This window comes from Wasmannia auropunctata, unplaced genomic scaffold (assembly GCF_000956235.1).
Source record: "Wasmannia auropunctata unplaced genomic scaffold, wasmannia.A_1.0 LD335998.1, whole genome shotgun sequence".
NCBI lineage: Eukaryota > Metazoa > Arthropoda > Insecta > Hymenoptera > Formicidae > Wasmannia > Wasmannia auropunctata.
Window position 1 is genome coordinate 244,001 of NW_012026892.1, and position 24,761 is coordinate 268,761.

Sequence of the window (24,761 nt, forward strand, 5' to 3'; positions counted from 1 at the left end):
ATTAATGGCGATCAAGAAAAATGCGGCACACAAGAGAAATGGAAAGACGCGAGAGATGAAAGTGCAAAGCTAAGAAATCCGTAGAACGTCTAATGACGCTTAGGACCAGTCGGAGAAGCTATCTGGCACCCGCCGTCAAAAATGTTGCACGTACAACTCCGGGACAGCCGGGAGGGAGGAGAGAGATGATGAATCGTCGAAGGAACCATTTGTCATTGTCATAAACGGTACGGAGAACCGCAAGCTCGAATCGCGCCATTCAGTTCGCGCTCGGATAATTAACTAGCACGCATCTCTACCAATAATGCTCTTCTCGCGCCGCCCGCCGCTTCCGTTTCGCCAAGGAGAATCTTACTCTTCCAATCACTCTCTCATCGCCACCTAAATTGTTGCAAAAAGAAAGATCTTTTTATCGCGCGGTGTTAACGATGTCGAACACTCCTGCGAACACTCACCGCTGCCGAGGAGTCATTTTTCTGCCGTTTGAGTTTTTGCGACGTTCCATTAGGACTGGACTGCACCGTTCTAGGACCGAAGTAGCTCTTATTTCTTCTTCCGGGGTTGTTGTTCTCTCTCTCTCTCTCTCTCTCTCTCTCTCTCTTTCGGATTCAGATGTGTGTATCCGCACGAGTTTACCTAACTATATAACTCGGCAACATCGGAACCGCGCAACGGACGGATGCAACGACCGTTGACAATATTGCCATAAATCCGTCCCGCCGCCGCCGAATATTCGTTATTCCGATGCTATTTTCGCCCTAACGCTCTTCCGGTAAGAAGCGACTGTGGCTCTAACGTGGCGACCGCGAGCGGAGTGAAAAAGCGCGGCGCGAGTATATAGCCGCGTATATTAGAAGAGACGAAAGTTAGTCTTAATTTTATAAATAGCACTACCGGGAACAGACACTTATAGTTAATAAGCCTCCGGCGCGGAAAACGCTGCCGGGGCCCCTTTAAGCCTCGCTCTGCGCCGCTAATAGAGAGAGAGTGGATTAGAGCGCGAAGTGTAGCAGAGATATAAATTTCGCATCCTGAAACGCAAGTTCTGACATAATACAGCAGGGTAAAAGAGCTGATCGGAAACGAGGAGGAAATGATGAACAAAAGCAAGATGAAAGGAAATATAAAAATATAAAGTTCAACGTTATACCTCAGCAATACATATTTGTTTAAGTATTATATAAAGCGTTTCTCAAAGGATTGACAGAAATCATTTTCTCTAGTATTAATTACAATTAAAACTGCATGTTGAATATTCGTGAAAAAGATTTTTAGGACTTTAAAATTTATTAAATAATTTACTAATATAAATTCTTATCTCAAAAATTCCATTATATCTTGTTTGTAGGAAAAGAAAAAAATCTTTAAATTATCAATTCTTTCGAACTGTGTAAGAAAAAGTTATTAAAATTTTATCAACGTTTTTGCCGTTACGAGACAACACGCGGCTGCTTGAAATTCTGCCCGTCGATTGTTCTATTAAGGCGCTCCTTATTCTCAAAATGCTAATATGGCCTCGAAATTATAAATATCTACGTTGGAGGTAAATACATCTGGGAAAATGAGACTCTCGGTAGCTAGAGCGAAGACGAAGATGAAAATGAAGACAAAGTTGCCTCGCAGCCTCTCCGCCGCGCAATATTAAGACACTCGAGGCTCGCGCACGTCACGGTCCAATCTTCGCTCTATCTCGGCCCTGCACTCCATCTCAGCCATTTACATGCAAGATATTCCGGCGCGAGCGTACGTTCGTATCACAATTTGCATTACCCCTCTTATCCTCTCGCTCGCTCGGCTTCGTTAGCGGGGTTCGCGAATAGAGTTACGAGGCGGAGCCAGGCAATTGAAACCGGAATAATTTTCGGTAAAATCGTAAATTCCTTTCCCGCGCGCCGACGGCGTTTCGATCTTTCGTCGACAATGGAAAATGCAGTTTCGCAAGGTCCGTTTCTCTCGCGTTTTATACGACGTCGAAAAAACTCACCGAAATTACATCGCTTTCGATATCTGGTCTCTTATCGAGGTTATTTTAAGAGACAACAAACGACAAGCGTGAAATATCAGGAGGGTTTGCAGGACCAGCCGAGAGACAGAAGAAGGAAAAATGGAACAGCCGAGATGTCGTAAGTTAGGGAAAGAGCTGAATTTTTCAGGGATCGGTTTAAGGAACTTACGACCGTTTCCGTTCGTGTTACGCGAGGAGGTATTTCTCCTCCTGCGTGTGCAAGGTGGCATCCTCATCACCCTTCACGCCCGCTCGACGTGGAATAGCCGGGCGGAAGAGGGGGAGATTTTCACTTTACGATTCTCTCACCTAATCCACATAAAGGTCGCTCGTAAGCAGGAAGGCTCGATCGTGACGAGTACGATGATAGGGTACTCGCGCTCGCTTCCTATCTCTCCCCCTTTCGGTCTCTCTCTTTTTTTTTTACCGATTTACAGCCGTTCGTCGCTTCGAGTCGATTTTATCGCGTCGTAATTTGCAACGACGGTCACTCTATCCAATAAACGCTCGCGTAAAAAACTACACTTTGCACTTTTTTAAATACAGTTAACCCTAAAGAAATGGTATTACTTCTCAGTACGGAATAAAAAAGACTTCGTCGAGCAACGCAAGAAAAGATACTCTGGCGATTATGTTGAAAAGTACAGCTGCATTTTACAGCCGCATTTTACAGGATTATAGAAATGCGTAATAATCACACGAAGATACAAAACACATTGCATACCTCTATTATCTTACACTTTACTTTTATATCATCGAGATGTAAGCTACCTCAGTTTCGCGAGGTCCATATATCTACATAAATGAGAAGGTAACTAAGGCCCATTTTCACAATGTATGGTTACCTAAAGGTTAAAAATTACCAAGAAGTTTAGTGTTTAACGACGTTTGATTAGGACTTAACTATCAAGTTAACTTGATGCCAATTCAACTGATGTACAAGTAACCTTTATTTGATTATAAGCTTATTAAAGTAATTAACTTTCAAGTTTTAGTTAACCTAACGTTTTCGTTAACCGTATATTATGAAAATGGGCCTAAAGAGAGAAAACTGAACCTATTTCTCACATTAACGGCAGATCAAGTGATCGCTGCAGTCAAGCCGTTGGAATATCGCACAATTGGGCGCGAAAACGAGAAAAAGGGGGCGCATTGGCCCGCACAGCGCGGCGGGCAGTCTCGGCTAAATATATTGTATATTTAACTCACCGCGCGTCTATATACCTACCGTCTACTACCTGCGCGAGGTAGAGCGAGTTTCCGACATTGAATTAACTCGGAACAATATATCGCCGCCATTGCATTGTGTACCGGGCAGGCGGCATTGAGCTTCCGAGCGCCCGACTACTTCATTTATCAAGTTAAACAATAGAAGAGACTACCTCCCTCCCCCCCTCCAAACTGCCCCTGTCTTCGACCGTATCCTTCGAGGGGAGAGAAAATTTCTTTCTCGCGCCTTCCCCTTCCTCCCTCCCCTCCCCACCCCCCTCCCCGTTGAATCTCGCATTCTCGCTCGATTTTTCGTCATACTGTAACACTCGTCTTCCGACAGTTCGCTCGTGACAACATTCGTTATAGAACGAATCTTTCCGCTAGGGAGCGGATGATAAAGTATAAGGTCCTCTCTCGCCTAATCTCACGTGTGATTACAAGATATTTCACTTTACCGCGCACCCAGCAGATTAAAGATGACAGGTAGATCTGACATAAAGTCAATATACGACGATATATATTCTGGTAATGTACACGGAACCGCAATGTTATTATACATAGCACGTTATCGTGAAGATTCTTCATTTAAGTGAAGTTCTCAGTCGCGGGAAGTATTGAGACAATCCGCAAGACTTAGGCGGTAGATTAGCTCGTCGACCGCGGATTAAGAGCGCGCCGCGCGCGAATGGAGTTACGCGATGAATCTCTTTTCAATTAAATCACAAAGTTTCCCGACAGACGTGAGAGAGGGCGAGAGGTAACAGGATGAGATAAAGTGATGACTAAGGTGGGAGGAAGGGAAAGCCGGCCGTGGGCTTTCCTCCACGGTCTGGACATCTATTGACGACCGTTATCGCTCCGAAGGGAGCCGCTTGACCAAATCACTCGATAAAAAGCCCATCGAACATCTTATTTTTTTTTCCTTTCTTCTCTCTCTCTCTTTCTTTATCTCGATTTAAACCGCCCCTATTTCGATACCCGCGGGTCCCATTTGGTCAGCCAATTTCTTCTTTGGTCCTCGCTCTCGATTCGCGCGACTGCTAAATTTCGGCGGTTTATCTTCTCTCTCTTCTTAAAAAGCTTTGATTTATTAGACATTTACTTTTATGCTTTGTTCACTGGCCACTTATTTCATGACACTTTCTCTCTCTCTCTCTCTCTCTCTCTCTCTCTCTCTCTCTTTCTCTCTATTATAGACATTTATTTTTATGCTTTACTCACTGGCTACTTATTTCTCGATATTTTTTGTCTCTCTCACGACACCGTAACTTTTGATGTAAAAAAAATTATCCTCACATTGCATTTCTGTTATACACATATATGGAATATTCTATAAGAAATGCCGGTGACGCGGTACTTCTTTTATCGGCATATTAATCGGAAAACCGAGAGTGGCTGTCAATGGCAAATGGTTGTCCGGAGGAAAACGGCATCGAGAATAAGAGGAAAACAAAGCGCGAAAGAGCGTGTGCTCTCTGCCGACCGATAAAGTTCCTCGAGATAACTTTCCGAGCTAAATGGGATCTGCTCGTACGATCAACTTTTATTTTCACAAAATAGAGGAAAAGAGAGACTAACGGCCGGAACCTTGGACAAAAAACAAAGGGGTGGGGAGGGTGCGTTAATCGAACTTGGAATGGAAGCTTTTAAAATCTCTCAACGCCGGACAAAAGAGAGCCCGCGATAATTGCGCATATCCATTTTATGTTAAGGCGACCGGGTGACTTTGAAGAGCAAAGAAGTGACACGTGTTTAATAGAGTATTATAAAGGAATGAAAAAGCCGGAAATAATTGCTTTTGTACGTGTCAGACATTTTAATTTAGCGATTGCAGATATGTATAATAACATAGATTATATATAATTAATTATTAATTAAGCGCTTAATTATTCATAATCGTCTATTTATCAAATAAATCTCAATTTAGATTTCAATTTAGATTATCAAATAGATCTCATCATAACTTTATATATAATCCAAATAGATTTTTGCTGACGCTTTTCAGTTGCCTCTTACACTTTACGCATTGAAGTAAATTATTTACTTTAAAATATTTTAAAACGCTAAAAAAATGTATAAGATAAAAAGGTAATCTGTAATACAGGATATCTATATCAAAAGCTGGTCTGTATAGAATCGTACGACGTAACTTAGTATTCCAAAAATTTTGCGAGTCACTGTATCACAAATAACGGAAGAAAGATTGGCGTTTCTATCCACCTAAGCCACGGTGGATCAGTATATCATTTTTTGACAGACAAATACTGAACGGTAAACAAGGGGAAGAATGCGGCGGAAGTGAAAGTGGAGGAAACGTAGGAAATCCGAAAAACGTAGGAAATTGCGCGTGGTCTCGTATATCTCGAAAATTGGATTCGAATCGAGAGATTCGTGGCCGTGATAAATTCTCGCGCCGCCGAAGAGAATTTCGTCTGCTTCCGCTTTACTTCCAAACTTCTGCGCGAGCGACTTTTGCAACGTGTTCAGCTGTTCAGAGCTCTCTCAACTATTTTATACTTTCGTCAATAACAATTTCAAGTTGCCAGAAAATAATTATAATATTAATTTTTCGTAAGATATATACGTAAGAATATTGCTAAAATACATGTAAATTTCATATATGTTATAATTTCGATGACACGTAATCTTCACTAGTTTTATTAAATACCTCCAGTTTATCGCTTGAATTTATTACTTTCAATGCTTTATTAAAAAATTTTTCAATTTTTAAATTTATATATATATAAATTTGTATTAATTTTACAAATGTATAAATATATAATTTTTATTAATTACATAACAATCGCAAAGAATATTATATAATATTTCAACTAATGTTTCCTGCATATACTTCACGTTGAAACATTATTCAGCTCTTACATAATGCGAATAAACTTTCGTCTCTTTTCTGTAGTTTCATTCACAGAAAAGAGAAGAGAAAGGTGCTCTTATCGCGTACGCGAGGGCGAAAGTGCCATGTGCTGAAATTCTACTTTGTCGCACTCGACGGCGTCGACAGACGATATGTAAACGCAAAGGGAGGTAGACAAAAAAGGGTACAGTCGCGGAAGAGAGAGGAAGATGGATAGGGAAGTCGAGACGAACTACGGGAGATGTATGCTTCATGGAAGATACAATAGAACAAGCTTCTGGACTTGCAAATCCAACAGAGGATATTCTCTTACGCGCGTATTCTTTCTTTCGTCTCTTAAAATAAAACATCGATCTTTTTTCAAAGGAATAACGTATGACCGCGATGCGAACTGTATCGGAAAAGGGCCGTAAAAGAAAGTGCCATATAGAATTACAACTTCGAAAAAAAAAGAGATTATTTTACAAATAATGTATAGAAAATACGTGAGAAAAGAGTGAATTAAATCCGATTATTAATAAAAAACTATTTAAACATATATTACACTTCCGATTCCATCTGACGGGTATGATAAAGTTTCCACATCGACCTAACGGCTATCCATTTTACGTGAAGTTTTCAAACACGCTTTGCACAGTGACGCGCAGAGTGGCCTGCGAGGAAAGCAGCAATGAAACGCACTTCGTGATCCACGAGCTGTGCACGCAAGGTTCGGCTTATACGCGTTGCAATATGTAACTGTCGCGACGCGAGCCAATAAATACGAGCTTTTTTCCTCTTTATTTTCTCCCGCAGGGATAAATGGATCGGCCGGACGTGAGCTTTAGGTTGATCATGCGGTTCGACGGATATGCCAATCGGGATAGTCTTCATGTTGAATTAAAAAAAAAAGAGGAAGGAAAGTGTAATAAAAACGCGCAAAATTGTGTTCGGGGAAGAAATACCTTCCTCGAACATGTTACCAGAATTATTACTAACAGGAACCAATATAAAAAAAAAATTGCCAAACTATTGGAAACAGACTAAATTGGATACCAAAAACTTGTCAAACACGTCCCGAATGCGCTCCTTGAGCGAGGTTACACTTTTCAGTTTTGGAAATGTTATCGCGTACCATTTGTCGACATAGAATGATTAACATTCAATAAATAAACGACGCGCACAATAAATTTGCACAACTGCCTCGTCGATATTCGTTCACTATGTACAGACAAACCATGTGTCCATTGGCGTGTGAGTGTAATAGATGCGAGAAAAAAATCAATTGGCGCCCAAGGGCTTTTAATCACCGGAGCCTGTCCTTTCATTTCCGCGGCTTGTGTCGGCTGTCGAAAAGTCTCAATTCCTTTTTTTCTCCTCTCCCAGCACCCAGCGTCAGCGGCAGGTTTGCAAAACGGTTGCGCATGACAAACAGGATGAAAATTCAACCGACCCTCCCATTTTTTTCTACCACACGGATGGATTGTACATATGAAAATAGGAACAAGGCGTGAATTATTTAACCCTTTTACGGCGGACGAGCCTCATTTTTTACCTCTAATTTAAAACTGCTGCATTACCGTAAGTTAAAAATGGACGAAAGAAAAGTAAGTAATAGTTTTTGATAAGTAGAAAGCAAGAATTTCGCGAAAAAGTAATAATAGTAACTGCTCATTTAATAAACTTAACGTTATTGACAGACGGACTAATGCGTGTCCTTCGGAAAAATGTTCGCATATGATATTATCGATTTAATATGGAAATGAGATGGAAGGTCTTTCATAAAATAGAAAAATATATTTTAATATTAAAAGTTATTGAAAAGAAAATGAATAAATGTTAAAAATTTTTATCAATTCCTTATGATATAACGTATTTCACCGTGACTGTCTCTTTTATTCGAGAATGACAGACAGCACAAATGTATAAATTTTTACTCAAAAAATATGGAAGATATGTAAGCAATATAACGTTTCTGTTTTTATGTATCTATATTACAAAGAGAAGGTATGTAATTTCAGGTTTTATTGAACAAAGCATAATTTATCGTTTTCATTTGATTCGCTAAAAAAATTTTCGCTTGAAACAACACAATAGAGCTACTTTTCAAAACGTTGCTTTCGAGGAAAATTTTACTAAAAAGCTACAGCATACGCAACGCAAACTATAGCTATTCAGTAAAATTTTCCACGAAAGCATTGTTTTGGAACGTATTCTAAGTTTAAAAGGGGTTTTCCATTAACGCATTTCCCCGGCCCGTGAGCACAGAACGCAGAACGAAATTCCGACGTGATTAAAATTCGAAATTACTTATTACTCGAGCACAAAGTAGACGCCGCGGTCGAAATGAAAGCAACGACATGGTGGGCAAATGATATTAACGTGTCCGTCCGTCCCGAGTTAAAAAGAGTCCATCCGGAGAACACGGTCTCGGCCCGTTACGCGCGAGCTTTATCGTACGTCAGGTAGAACAACCCCTCAGTGCCTCGATCCCTGCACCGTTGTATTTTCCCCTTATATATGCCGCGCGACTGCGAAAACGCTTTCTCCCTCGCCGCCTGGCGAGACAATTTCTTCGAGATTCACGCAATCCCGCGGCTTCGGGAGTCGTTCCGTGATGCAATAAACCGAGGTATCGAAAGACGGGAGTTCGACGTAATATCGCGACTACGCCGAATCACCAATTTCGGGAAAAATCTATAGTTCTAATGTATTAAAGAAAGTTACACGATACATTTAACGTACTCTGATTACACAAGTTTTCCAAGTTGCACAGTCCGGAAAAGTAATGTAATTTAAAATCAAACGAATGTGAGTGCGAATCGGTTCGCGTAGGTCTAAAAGTTAAAGAAGGTCGCCCCTGGAAAGAGACTGCGCTTTTGCGGGTGATATAGCGCTACAAGTACGAGAACCGCCCCAATTTACGATTACGAGGCACATGGGGGCTCAAACGAAGGGTTAAACCGGGTTTAATCAATTCTCGCCGAAATGTGCCCAGCGTGTCTCGACATTGATGGCGGATTTACCGAATTCCACAGCGTAAAGTGATCAAGAAACTGCGAAGAATAGAACGAACAGATCGACACATCGACCAAAATTAAAGTAAAAATAATAAGCTGTTAAAAAAAGCAATAAAAATAAAACATTCCGTACACTGAGAAAAAAAAAGTTGTTGAAATAACTAAATGCGTTCTATTGACAGCTTTTCTTTAATTCAATTATATATGTTTTTGAGTTAAACATACTACATCAACAACATCAACATATATTTTTGTGAATTAACAGGTAATTTGTTAAATTAACAATTAATTGACAAACTGTGATCGCCGTGTATAGCTGAATCTAGAAACATTTTTTTACTTTACACTTTTTTTCTCTCACATTAGAAAAAATTGTATAAAGTACATATAATATATATAAGCAAATATAAAAATTCGATATATGCCTATCTTAATTCATAACAGAATGATATAGAATTTGATATGCTTCGCTGTACACCGTATAAAAAGCTACATCAATAAAGTACATGACATTATAATTATATTATTTACTGTCATAAATCTTGCTCATATTTTTGAAAAAAATTACTTGCATCGCTGTTTCGACCTCAATAACCCACAATAAAGTATCTGTCATACAATATCGCAGTTATCGTCCCGAACAACGTTATTCAACAATGAAAATGCGGATATATATCAAATCTCCGTAAATACGGGTTACGTGAACCGTAATCTAATTATAACTATGTATTACGAGATAACGCGGTTGTTACGATGTTGGTAAAAATTGTAATGTCAAAAATGTTTTTGTTTCTTTTTGTGCAACGTTTGTAGTTAAGTATAACATGACACAGAGTACTGCTTTAATCTTTTTTTACTTCGTCGTTGGACAATCTCGTTCGAGGAAATATCTTGAAAGATATCGAAAAGTTTTGCTACTCGTGCGCGGTTCAGGTTGAACAGTTTTTCCTGCACCTCGCCTGTTCTCTTCCAACCCGTAAACGATAACGCAGCCGGCCGCAATCCAACGCGAAAAAGTCAAGGAAGTTACGTTTAACCGATGGCTTACTATTTTTCGGACGCAATTCCTTCGCGGCGCCGAAGTTTTCTCGTAGCCAGACAGAATGCCCGGCGTCGCGGCGCCGCTCTCGCAATACTGTGGAACGAAATAGAGATAGAACGGAGAGAAATATCACCTTCTCTTGATTGCATTCTAAGAGAATGTTCATTAGGAATATATTTTACAAATAAAGATTTTAAATATATGCTAATATATAGTCTTGCCTTTATACTTCGTGTAAAATATATAACAAAATGTAATTTTTAAAAGTCAAATATATATGATGTAATTAAACCTTTTAAATAATAAAATTTTGGATGATATTGGATGATATTAGACAAGAAACTTTTCTGAAATATATTATTTTGTAAAAGCGTGACGAAAAAATAACGTTTATGGAAATTTTAATCTCTTTTTCGCACTCTCTAAAAGTGAATCAGTGAAATCATCACTGATTTTCAGTATATATCATTTTCCAGTGGCATACTTAGAACTGTAATAAACAGTGACTATTTAAATGTTGTTTCATTAATATACTGATTCAAACATTGAATCTCAATAAAAAACAGTGAATTTCTTAAAATTGTTTGACAGTAAAATACAGTATAAAATATGAAGTATATTATTATTGAAACAACATTGAAATAGTCACTATTTATCACTGTTGTAAGTATGCCATTGGAAAATAATATACACTAAAAATCAGTGATAATTTCACTGATTCACTTTTAGAGAGTATGTGTAACTTTTATTACGTAATTTATATTTAAATAATAAATTCGATATTATAAAGCAACGCGCATTTGAATAAACAATAATCAATTTGAATATCGAAAACTGATTGCCACACTATGACAATATCATCTATATTCCCATTGGTCATTATATTATCATGTTACTTATGCATACGATACCAAACGCATAAACTATGCCATAAAGTTAGGCTAAGTGAAATAATCAAATAGTTAAGCAAAATAATCATGCTATCTAAATGAAACAAAGTAAACTAAGTAAAATAATCAAGATTTCTTAAATCATTCCAATAATATTTCAGTGAAAAAATTAACGATTTGTATTTTTAAACAATTCTTTAATAATTATTAAATAAATTCATTTTTCAAAAACATTTATAACAAGCGTTACTTTGATGAGACAAGATGAGACAAGATAAGACAAGAACCAAATTCAGTTTTTTATGATAAGCATTAACTTCATCATTAAAAAATCATCTCGTTTATCCGGCAGCCTCAATTAGCCTATTTGACCTTACATAGCTAACCGCATTAATTAAAATTCATGGCCAATTATAAAACGGAGCTCTCAAGTGTGACCGCTGTGTCGTACAATTGAATCGTTGATTTGATCCACTAAAGCGTGCGTATACTAAAACTCGTATTTCGTTATGAATTCTTGCATTAAAAAACGTAATAAATGAGATATTCAATAAATTGACATATACCAACTCGAAAATTAAACATTTTTATTAATCTGTTTTAGCTTATTCATTTCAAGATAACAGATCTCTATCTCTGTGAATTTTTATCTCTAGCATCTCCACAATTTAAAAAAAAAGTTCGACCATATGCTATAATTAAGTGCTCATTTATTGCTAATTTATTGCTCCTATTCATTTGCAGGAAATTAACATCAAAAGTGAAACTGCTGATTTCACATTACGTTATCCCACTCCCAAAAAATACATACGGAGTAATGTAAAGAAAAAAATAGATGTAAAAAAGATGATGTAGTAAAATTTTTTACTACTTTTTTGCTCTAAGATATTGCAAAGAAACATCGAGAATTTTTGAATAATTGTACCTTACTCTTGTACAGGCGCTCCGTCATACTCCTACTATTTTTTTTCGCACGTACAAGAATAAAATTACATTAAAGCAATTAATTGTTGCTTCAAATTTAGTCTTAAAATGTTTCTAGAATAATTTACTCTTGAAATATCCCAGTTTGGAATTTATTACTCTTTGTTTAAGTTAAAAAAAAATTCATCAGAATTGTGACAGTGCTGGCACTGCTGGCGCATGTACAAGAGTAAGGTACAATTATTCAAAATTCTCGATATTTTTTTAAAATAAAATATTCAGCAATGGTCTTATTCATATGCATTTGACTTTCATGTATATACACATATAGTACATATACATTATAAACCTGTTATAATTTTCACGAATATAAAAAAAATAATAATAATAAATAATACGTCACTCACCGCACAGTGGAGTTGCGACTTTAAATTATAAAATATATAAAATTATAGAAATGTCCAAAACAATTAATATTTAAAAGAATGATTGCACATAAAATAATTATAAATTATTTTCAACAAATAAAAAAAAAGATAATTTACTCCGCCCCATCGCTTGATGTCTCTTAGGCCTTCTTTTCCTTTCAGATTAGCACTTGTACAGTACAACACTTGCATTAATTACAAACACGCGTAATTATTAAAATGGAATAAGCGCGCTTCATTTCGTATACGGCACTCCCGATGTACATTTTATCACGTCGAAATCCCATCGAAACGTCATCGAAAATAATGCGAAAAAAATTCGAAACTGTATGATTCGTTCAATACCCACCAATCTCGCAAATTAATATAATAAATTGTGCAATATTAAAATCGAGCTAACGACTAATCATTTGCCATCATTCGATGAGATATAGTAGATACACAATCAAAATTCAGTATTGCATATGCGCAATATATTTCAATTTAATGACACATGTATTATTAATAAACGATCGATATACATCGCGGTCTTCCATTATTTGAATTATGCGACATTCGTGTATTAATCCGCAAGTAATAAAATTACATTTAAATTAGCGAAAAATTTAAAGCTCAATACAAAATACATAAAAGAATTATTATTATTGAAATCAAGTAAAACATTGCTTTATAATTTCCATTCTTTATCGTCTTTTTTTTAAGTGAAATGAACCTTTATCGCGCGAAATATCTGCTTCGATAAAAGTTATCGATAAATTAGCAGTCATCAATTGCAAGAGTTAATCAATCGCACGTATCAATAAATGAGCTAATTGTTCATAGAAAATAATCGCGTTTCGACGAGTAATTATCGCCCGTATACATAAATATCGCGAAAAAGCAATGTTTTATCATTTTCATTCTCTATGACATATTAAGTGAGATGAATAAACCACGCAAAATACTTGCTTCTGTCAAAGTTATCAATAAATTAACAGTCGTCAATCGCGGGAGTTAATCAATCGCACGCGCTGATAGACGGGCTAATTGTCATAGAAAATAATCACGTTTTGACAGAAATGCGGTAGAGTACGCGCCGCCACCGCTTGTTTGTGAGTCTCAGTTTCCGAATAATAATGATACGGGCGCGCGACGGCTTTGCGCAAATGCCATAACCGCTACCAAAACAAACATCAAACAAAGCTGTATTCCAGACTCTCTCTTAAATAATATTTAACGTTATTTTTACGAAATAATTACACATCGTTTGTTGATTATCGTATTTCAAAGTAGTTTCGATAAACAAGGTTATCGCATATTTTACGTTTCGTTTTGTGGATTCGTCGTCTAAGATAACGATTGAATTCATTCGATCGAAAGAGCGTTTTGAAATAAAAATATGGAATTCCAATTGATGAGAGAACCTGCTTCAATTTAATGTGAGCTGTGCGCGCAGTAACAGCAATCGCGAAGCGCGATGTTATTTTGTTAGATCACTCGAGTTATTTGTTCGAGAGATAGCGGATTCTTCTGAATTCTGCTTCATTTCTCTAGCAACGGAAAAAGTTGTTTTACTTGGGATCAATAGCAATCCGTCTATATTCCGATCCTTTTGGTACATACTGATTCTTGGTTGTACAATTCACAGTGATATTTTTGTTATAAAATATATGAAAGTTACAATTATATAAATTGAAGTAGTAGAAAATATATGATAGTTACAATTATATAAATTGAAGTAGAAGAAAAAGGAAAGTATTCTTAATGATATTGTCGTAAATAATACGGAACAATTATCATAAAGCTTATCTTTACGATAATTATTCCGTATTCGCGATTATTAATTTACAATCAGATGTAACGTCGAAGTTCGAATTCATAGATTTGAAGAATCTCCGCGCTATAGAATATAGGAATATAGGAAAGATCGATATAGGAACCAAGATCGATCATGCGAAATCTACGCGTCATTAAATTTTCAAAAATCGGCGCAGAACAGCGAATCCCGTGATTGACGCTCGCACATATCGATTTCGCGCTACCACACTCTTTCTCGCGGTGCGGCAGATTCATTGTCTCGTTAATTGTTCACTGATCGAAGTGAATCGGAGCCGTCGAGCCGATTTAAGTTGTACGGTCTTAATTCAATCATGTTTATGTTTAATGAATTGTATCGCGAGTCATGCCCGGTGCCAAAACGACAGAAATTACTCCAAGTGATATAAGGTTTTCGTTCGAATTACAGCACATGTTTCGTGCTCCGTGTTACTCCGTCAAGTGCTCCGCTTTACCATCATTTCGGGGACTCTTCAAACTACGTTTAAAATGCCATATTTTTTGCGCGCGTTCGCGATCGCGATCTGATCGCTGCACTTTTTCGTCTTCCGTGTCTGTCTGGAGAGATTTCTGTCTGGAGCAGAAGCTTTACCCAGAAGATTTCCGATCGCGCGCCGTGCAGCAGACACTAACCGCAAGATTTCCGTCTGCTTTGCAAAATGATAGATACATAATTTCTCTGTTTAGTTTGATCTATTCTATCTATACACATAGGCGTTTTAAAGAAAGGTGTTACGTGCGCGCACATATACATGTGTACGTATCTTATTGATTAAAAATGATTATAACATTAATAAGAAAAGTGTTTGTTTACCTCCAGTTAATCGACCGCGTAAAACTTGTCAAGTATATAATAGTATAAGAAATTTTTTTTTTAAAAACTTTCTTGTCAGCTTGTTTTTTTAAAAGTAAGTATTTTATGTAGTATTTCTTGATGATTTTTCAGGAAAATGCCACTGAGGATCAGTTTTTCGGGACATTAAAAAAAATTTTATTATTTCAATTTTAATGCTTTAAAAATTTATTTTTGAGTTTTAAGTCAGGTTTTTCGTGCAAATAATTTCTTTCTCTTTTCTTACTTCCGAAATTACTTCTGAAACAATATTACAAGATTTAAAAAATTACAAACGCACATACATATATATGAAGAATCAATTATCGTACTGTGAGAAACAAGATATCTATATATCTCGCGAGGCAAATTTCATCTGAATTTCTCAATTGAATCGCGTTTGCAAATACTTGTGATGAATATCAAGCTTAACTTCAAAATCTAATTAAATTGTATCATGTTTCAACACTATCAGCTGTAAGTTTTTCAGTATACAAAAGCAAATATAGATACAATCTAGAGAATGTTAGCAAACTTATAATATTCATGTCCAAGACGTTGCGCGCGAAACGCTGCGTTGTTTTCTTCTTTATCAGAGCTCAAAAGAAAAATAATTTTTAATAAAACTTGAGCTATAAATAGTTCCATAAAGCTACAGAAAGACTCGCCGCGCCACTGCGCTAGTGTAAAGTACGGTATCCTAATCCTCGGCGCCAATTCTCCAAACTTGAATTTCGTCGAAGTTTCGTGTAAGCTTAACTACTAATTGGGCACAATGTCCGCGGCTCTTGGCACTGTACTATCCGACACAGACGTCCGTTACTACGAGAACTTTGCAGATTGTAATTCCCTGTCTCGCTCTGTCTACCTATTTTATCAAACGTACACACACAGGCGCACTTGGAGAGACGTACATGTAACATTTGTACCCACTGTGTGTTCCTATTACGTTACAGACGGAATACCTATCGATAATCTGTACAGGTAAAGGTAATATAACCGTAATGATTAGAACTATCTTTTGATAAATAATTTATCTAGAATTAAATTCATGAAATTGTGATGAAATTAATTCTCTTTCAACGACACGGAAACTTTGAAAAATTTCAATGCACTCTCATAGTTCGACAAACGAAAATCGGAGAAGAATACCGTAGAAATGTCCCGATTGAATTTCTGTAAATGTCTTATTTTCTGTAGAATCACGTTGATTGGGGTCTATTCTGGAATCGAGAATCAGATGTAGCAACGGATTGATTGAGACAGTTCTGATTTTCCAGATTGTGCGGTGATTTCAAATCTGTGCTAAACTTTATACTGAATCCTAAAGATGTATTTGAAAAGACGTTCGTCTTTATAGTGATAAATATGTCATTGTTTCGTTTTTTTTTTTTAACGAAAGACGTATTGTCGCGAATTACAGATTCAAGGCGATTGATTTAGCACCACGTCGATACTGCGGCAATAAAACAGTGCCACGTGCGGAAACTTTCGATACCAATCCGTTAGGATGAAAAATTAAAGGCTACAGGCGCGCAGTGCGCGATTTGATCAACAAATTAACCGTTCGAAATATGGCGCACGCACTCAAGGTAGGCGCAAACAAATCAAGATAATGGAGGATATTTCACGCACACGGCAATGCTAACCAGTGTTCTGACTCGTATAGGTCCCGGGAGAGTCGAGCGTGTGCGTCCGTCGTTCGTATATCGATGGAGAGACGAGTCACCTATCCGTCTTTATTTGTCCCGTCCTTCACCGTGCATTTTTCTCCGCGCTAGAAACTTTCCGTCAATTTTTGACAGTTTCCTGTGCGCGTGCTGCGCTTTGCGGAAACTGATAAGAGAATTAGAAAAAAGTGATAGTCCCAAAAGGGGCATTCGTAAAGAAAGCAGAAAATAAAAAGCGAGATAGAAAGAAGAAAAAGTGCTCCATCACGAAAGACACGCATGGAAGACACAATTCCAATAAAAAAAAAAGAAAAAGGAGGTCCTTTTCTTCTCTGTGTAACGCGTAATGAAATATCGGTTTTTTTTCGGAGGAAAGCTAAGTTAGTGTGAAAACTCATCAGCGCGAGGACCAAATGCACGGAGAGAGGAAAGAGAGTGGTAACTGATGGCATGGTAATATAAATTTTTAATCGGTTTAATTGCAAACCGGTTGCCAATATTAAACGTTCCATTACCGGAGAAAGTAAATGAAATTATCGCGGAACAATTCCTCCGCCATATTTTAATTTCGTTGATGTTTCATTATTGTCGCATTCACGTACGAGGTATATTCGAAAAGCGTAGTCCCCAACGTCGAGCGTATTTTAATTTACAAGACATATAAAACAGGAAGGTTCTATTCTTTTTTTTTTTAATTTAATACAGAGAGCGTGTTTTTTGTCTAGAAAAGTTACAACGGGCAAACCGGTTTTTCAATGTTACATAACTATTAATATCGTTATTTTACTTTAATGCGAGGTTTCCCTTCCTCGGGGATTAAAATAAAAGAGTTTCTTTTTTGCACGGTAAAATAATTCATTACATTTTTACACGCGAATAAGTACGATAAAAGAACTGTTTCTCGAATGTTGTGGCATTGATAGACATCCTTTGAAATCCGTATCGGCGTATTCGAAGACTCGTGTGTCTATTGACGTGAGGACTTCCATTAACGCCACGTACGTGGGAGGAATCAATATTAATACGAACATATGTACATACTGGATGTACCAAAACCACTGGGCCACCTTCTGTCTAAATATTTTTAAACAAATATAGAATTTCGGTTTTTGCTAAAAACAAAAAATATCGAGACCTCAATTGTTTTTGGTTTGCGACTGCTGAAAAAAAATTCCTCGAAAGTTTAACTTTAGAAACGCACACGCGGATTCAAATTCCTTTTACTTCATCAAATTTACAATTTGAGATTAATTGCAATGATAATGCTGAAAATCGGAAACTTACGAAATAATGAATTGCCCCGAGATATCTTCGTTAAAGAAAGATCGATTTCAAGATGAAGAGTTCGTGAATGGAGGAATGAATCGCTAGATACGCGGGACGTGCTGTACATCGGGAACGCTTAAATAGCTGCTAGTACACGTCGCTCGAAAATGGAATTGAATGGAGTAATGTGCACGCTCGAACAATATCCCATCCCCCGTCGGCGTGCCGTATTGTACCGCGTTTGCCTAGATAATGAGACGTCACGGTCAGTTCAGTGCGCGGTCGTTATTTATAATCCACAATTGATTCTACACGCTCTCCTTTCTCTATTCAACTTGCTGTAGTACGTGTGCTCTCATGCATATCGCGTTAAACCACGTGCACATCGGAAAACGATGAGTGATAAGCGACGTGTTGCGAACACAGTGTGGAAGATAAGCTCGTGTATTAAACAAACTCGAGCACGTGTAATTTTAATGAGTTTACGCAAACATTATCCAACAAGTTCCACTTTTATTGGATCAATGATCGAATGTTATACGAATTTCAATCGATCTTTCTAGAAGGAAGAGAGAAACAGTGAGAAAAAATTTTATCATTTACCTTCATTTTGTTCACTTTCGATATTATAAATATACGGAATTTATCTTCATATTTAAAATTCCATTTGAAAATCCGCTTATTATTAAGCTTTAAATGATTTGATTCACGTAATCGAGTTTTCTCGTCTAATTTTCACATATTTACGCAAAAACGTTTTATATCGATACATAAATAGTTGCATTTTAAATCCGCTTTGCGTTACAAAAATGTTTACTATTCAAAATGAGATTATCACGAGAGCACACACGAGGGTAGGAAAACCCATTGCCTCGACTCGTAAATCCGTTTGGGATCCCTTCCGTGCGAAAGATAGCCCCAAGATACATCAAGGATTTCGTCTTGAATTTTGCACGCGCTCAGGGCACGCGGCTCCCCGCTTCGATAATATAAACAGCATCCGCTTTCAGCGAAAGGTTACGCCGCAAGAGGAAACACGGCGAGGTTGAATATACTAGCTGTGCAATGTGAAAAATAAATAGGGGCCAATTTGACATTCCCAAGAAAATATTACAGTCGAAATTTTGATGTAATCATTCGCTCGCATTGCTATTCACTTTAAACATTTTTCCGGATAATTTAGTAAATTTTATTTAAACGTATTAAATTTACGTTTTCAAGTAAATATGGTTTAGAATGAAAGTGACACAGAATTAAAAACACATTCCAAAAATATTCAGTTTGTAAAATATCCTTTCCATCCTGCTGCGAAGCTGCAGAAATAGAATACCGCGAGTTTTTGTCCATAAAATCTGCCCTGCGCGAGCAACCTATAAAAAAGTATGCGGAAAAAGATATCATCTGGACCATCCGCGCATTGCGATACGGATGCACATCCGCGATACGGTTTGCCGATTCGTCGTTTAGCTCTCAACCCTGTTTGCTGCCGGTGAGAAATAAAAACGACCGCGTTGTAACGCGGCGGGTGGAGCGGGCGGGGGATGAGGAACGGGTGGTACGTATTGTGGAAAAGTTCGTAAAAAAAAAAAAACCGTCAGCGATATTACGGCATGTCCGCCGAGGCGGACGTATAATTTCCGGCCTGACGTTGAATCCTCGTCAACGTGTGCTCCATACACGTCCATTCCGCCGTCGCGGCCCGACGTGTGTCCCACCGTCTCTTGCGCGAGGCAGTTTGTTTGCGTTAAGCCGCGTACACGTCTAACGAATGAACGAACAAACCCGAACGTACCATCGGGGAATCAAACCGAAGCGAAACTCCGGGGGAAACGGAAGGCTATTTCTCTCCGCAACAGCGCGCGGTTTCGCTGAATTTTTCGTCCCTTTCTTTCTGCTCTAAATGTCGCGCACGTTAATGCAAATCTTACAAAATTTCTCAAGCGTGAAACGCGAAAGAATTCTTCAAACGCGTCCGAGTTAATTTCCCACGCTTGCCATTGTCTGACGCACGCGGAGCAGCGTGTGCAGTGTGCACAGAGAATGTGCAGCGGAATGTATTTTTTTTTCCTTTTTTCGAAACAACAGCCGTATTAACTGTCGTCCGCGGGTGCTTGTTTCGCTAAATGATTGATGCGGTACATTTTGAAGAGACAGGAAACAAGCCGACGCCGAGCAACGCCGATGCGTCTGTGTGCCTTATCTAAGGTGACGGCGTTAAATCGACGCGCATGGCCGTGCATACTAATACAGACTGCGAAATATATATTTCGGTTCTCCCCCGCTACGCACTTTAGGCCTTGCGTAATTTGTTTAGCGTCACGTATATCGGATAAAATTTCGGACGACAGATTCGTTAACTATCGACCCTTGACCACGAATGGCTAACACAACGGCGATTAAATAAGATAAACGATGTACGCACTTGTTATCGTCTTCTTGTTGGATCATCAATCATTGCACTGTACTTCATCTTTAACACTGTTCAGAAACAGTGGAATAACAATTAACTCCTTAGCTGCAAATGCCCTATTCATAGACTTTAATAAGTAAATATGTAAATACTTTAAATATTTAAATAATTTAAATGAGCAAATAGACTTTAATAAATTTAATAATCATGTATTATTTTTGAAAAAGCTACTTCGATATCTTTATATTTCAAAAAATTTTCTAAAATATTAAACGTATATATAATTGTATCTTTTTTATCGATAATTTCAAGAAAATTGTTTTACATGCAGCTAAAAAGTTAATTCGCACGGAAAAAAACAAACAAATGAACTTACCTTTTCCCGAAGCATGTCCCTCACCCTGGTCGCCTGACTTCTGCTCCTGTGCAGCTCCAGCTGCAACTCCAAACACCTCTCCTGCCAGTTGAGCTCCTCCACTGTCGTCGTGTACCCCTCAAAGCTCTTGGAGGTGCCGTAGGTTGGCCTGACGTCCAGCTTTTCCCTCTTCAGGTCGACGTTGCCACCGGTGGCTCTCGGATCGACAAACAATCTGCCCGCTTCGTACATCCGCGAGGCCGGTAGTTGCTCCGGCGGTTGCCTGCCGGAGAACGAGAACGCCCTGTCGAAGTGGCCTCTACCGCTAGAAGGCCCCGGGTCGTAGTTCAACCTTCCTCTACTCAGGGGACTGCCCGATTCCTTTCCGACATCGTAGGCCAGGTCGGACTGAACTGGAGTGACAAACGTCCTCTTATCCGCATACTCCACGTGGCCGCTCGACTCGGACGTGAAGTCGTACGGGCTGCACTTGGGCTTTTCGCGAAGCTCGATGTAACCGGCGCTCCTGGCGCTCTCGGAGAAGCTCTTGTCCTTTTGAAAGAACAGATTCGACACGTTGACGTAGGGCGAGTCTCTCGCGTGTACCACCACCGGCGGCGGCGGCGGCGGCACGCCGCTGTCGGCGCCGCTTGCCGCATTGTTGTTGTTATTGTTGTTATTGACGTTCACGGAGAGGCTGGTGGAGGTACTGGCGGTGCTGATGGCGACGGCGGCGGCGGCGGCGCCGACGTGCCTAGGCCGTGGCGGTGGCGTTGGCGCCTGTCGAAACTGTCGTGGCCACAATCGCGGACTATCGGGTCCGATATTGGAGCTCCCGGCGCCGCTTGGACCCGCTCGCGACGACGATAAAACACCGGCGGCGGCGACAGCGGCTGGACCCGCGGCGATCGGGCCCGATTGACCGATGGCGGCGGCGCCGGCGGGCCCGACGCTCGCATCCTGCACGCGTGCGCCCAGTCGCGGGCTGCACGGCGCCGAGTTGGAGCCGAAGTCGCTGGCGAGCCGCGTGATCGGGTCGAGAATTTGCGAGAGACGGCGAGTCGATGACGAGCCGCGTATCTCGTCCATCGTCCGTTCGTGACTCGTCGCTGCTCGTCGACCTTATAATGACGCCTCTCCCTGCCCGCCGACTTCTGCTTCCTGCCGAAGGATCCTCAGTGCATCTGGCAGCCCGCGCTTATGCTTCCTCCCTCCTCGGATTATCGCGTTCTTCCTGCGAGGGACCGACTCGATACCGACGCTCGGGGAGTAAGGGCTGCTCATTCTCGCCATTTCGTTACCTCACACACTCGTATGGTCATCGTCGATCGCGACATCGGTCTCGGGCTTACGCTGCGACCTAAAGTAAAGAAGATTTTTTCTTGAAAAAATATTATGGAATCTTGCGAGTGATAAAGTAGGGCGGGGACGACAACGTTATCGCAGATACGGTTTCGTCGAACGAGGGGAGTACCCATTTTTTATGTAAAGTGCTGCCAGGGACATTCTGGCAGGGACATTCTCTCTATCTTGTCAACTGACATATTTTCTATAGATTACAGCGCTATGTAATAAGTTTTTCGTGTTACACATTGTATAATTTAATAGTTTAAGTTAAAAAGTCGTAATGTAATTGGCATGATTCAAGGAGAACGTGAAAATATTTGCTTAGCTCCTCTTGCCGTTTCATTATCATGAATATTTTATCGGCAAGATTTGGCGCCAAAGTCGTCTGTCGCCGACGTTTCGGCGACAGAGACAAGAAAAGTGCGACGCGGAAAGATGGCATGCAGGGCTGCAAAGTTTATTTTAAGGTCGACGTTAAAAGGAGCCAAATGAAAAACCGGATGGAGGGAGTGGATGAGCGCAACCCGTCTCGTTCTGCAATTACTACACGACGAGTCGGCTCGTGAAAAATTCCAGCCTTTGCGACCTGCCTCAGGAAGTGACGAGCACGACGAGCACAAAGGGAAACTGAACTTAACACAAATAAAAAAAAAAAGAAAAAGAAATAACTGCAAGCGTTAAAAAAATAAAAATTTCAAGATTCGTTTCCAGATAATTTAAATGTATTTAGAAAAACAACAAGAAACGCTTTCTTTTAATTATTCTTTTCACTTTCTTTAAACTTTTTTCAACACAAAATATACTAACGTTTAAAAACGAGATGTTCATTAGAATTTTATTCAGATCATTCTGACCTGTTTGTGAATGGCATCTATTCTACTTACGAACAAAGAGATTTAAATTTTTTTATCGTTAAAAAATTGTTTCAATAGATTAATTTGTCGCACAAGAGATACGTAAGTCAATAATAAATGTTAATTTTTTTCTGAGAATTACGACATGCTATTCACCATGTAACACAAGTCGTCACTCGCGAGTCATGACATGTGACATATATGTGACACGCTGTGAATTAGCTTTAAACGGTCGTGAGGTCACCCAATCTCTTCTCGCAAACTTGCCGTTAATTTACCGGACGATTCTTTCTTTATGCTACTTATATTCGTATAACTTTTGACAGACAAACATCTCCATTTGTATATGATGTCTATGTGATGCAAGTTAAAATAAGATTTCAAAAATATTAAGAATTTTATCAGGAAGAAAGTTTTCCTGACGCAATCAAATCCGCAGATGTATAAATAAAAGAAAGCGACTAATATAAAACAGACATTTTGTACCTCCTTGACCAATTTAAAGTCGATATTTTTAATAAAACTTTTAATATTAAATATTCAAGAATTTAATATGCTTTTAATAATTTTGAAGTATTTGAAAATAATTTAAATTATTACGAATTAAATTTTAAATACAGCAAAATAGTAAAACTTTACCTTTATTTTTTTATTAAGTAAATCTTTATTTAAAAATTTAAAGATTTGATCATAAAAATATATAAATATTGAAGATTTATCAAAATTTATGACAAGTAACGTACATCAGCCGTTTTGCTGAAGAAAATTCAGATCGGTCAAAGAATCCGTAGACGGGAAGGGTGTCAGGACTAGAAACACCCCGTATGCAAGCGATGCTCGACCTCCGGTCCCCCGTGGTGTCCATGAATAAATTTCAAATTAACTTTCGAACGATTTCCGCGTTATACGAGGCGCGACGGAAACCCTCCGCAATCTCGGAGGCTCTTACGAGGAGGTAGCCTTTATATCACCGAGAGGGCTCGCTCGCATACTCACTCTCTAAGTAAAGCCTCGCCGGAGACTACGAGGAAGACTTTCATCGACGGTGCTGATCGTAAAAGTATCGCGGTATTCAAAAATCCGAAGGGCTTGCGCGGAATATCAAGTTGTGAGACGCGAAAAAAGTGTCAATCTAAAAAAACGCAAAAAAGCGAAAATGATATTGAGAGATAATAAATCTCACTTTCTAAATTTATTAAAAACGACAATTGAATACTACAAAAGTATCTTTTCATCAATTCTCGATTAACATTTTTTATTTGACGTAAATAAATCATTTATTTTCGCCGTAAAAATCGTATTATGAAATGCAATTCTTTTACGAAGAAACATAAAACTAAAGGCCATACATTGCATAAAATTAAAAGCCAAAAAATGCACCGTATGCATCAAATCCCAGGAGAGGAGTTCTGTTTACGAACAGGAAGATGTTTATGCGAAGTATATACATTCATATATTTAAACCAGACAATCCTTTACCGGAATCTAACGCACATGGCGCATTTTTAAAAAGATTGAAAAAAAAGAGCAAGCAATTAACAGTCGTCGTAAAAGCGGAGGTACACAGCAGTTAATAAAATCTAAACAGTGTAAACATCAAATTTAAACAGTGTAAATTAATAAGAAATAAAATAGAAAATATTCAATCCGCAATTATACACAAAATGATTTAATTACCATAAATAATCTAGACAGATACTTCTTTGCGGATGGAAAAAAGATTTTTCATTATAATAATTACATTGTGCTATCGCGATAACCATGATTACAGAATAGAACGATAAGGGGAGGGGAGGCGAACATTCGGAAATATTTTCCACACAGACACACGCCGTAACTG

General features: G+C 38.6%; 1 protein-coding gene across 3 annotated transcripts in view; it reads right to left on the reverse strand.

Annotated features, from left to right (window-relative positions):
• LOC105453546 (uncharacterized protein CG43867) overlaps positions 1-24,761 on the reverse strand; it is a 65,257-nt gene that overhangs the window by 37,974 nt on the left and 2,522 nt on the right. For 2 of the 3 annotated variants that reach the window (XM_011695599.1, XM_011695600.1), the window contains exon 1: positions 20,742-20,759. In XM_011695599.1, the coding sequence (XP_011693901.1) occupies positions 20,742-20,756 (15 nt within the window). In that variant the 5' untranslated portion in view covers positions 20,757-20,759. Of the gene's footprint in view, positions 1-20,741; positions 22,081-24,761 lie in introns of those variants that run through there. The other variant, XM_011695598.1, reaches the window with a different exon arrangement.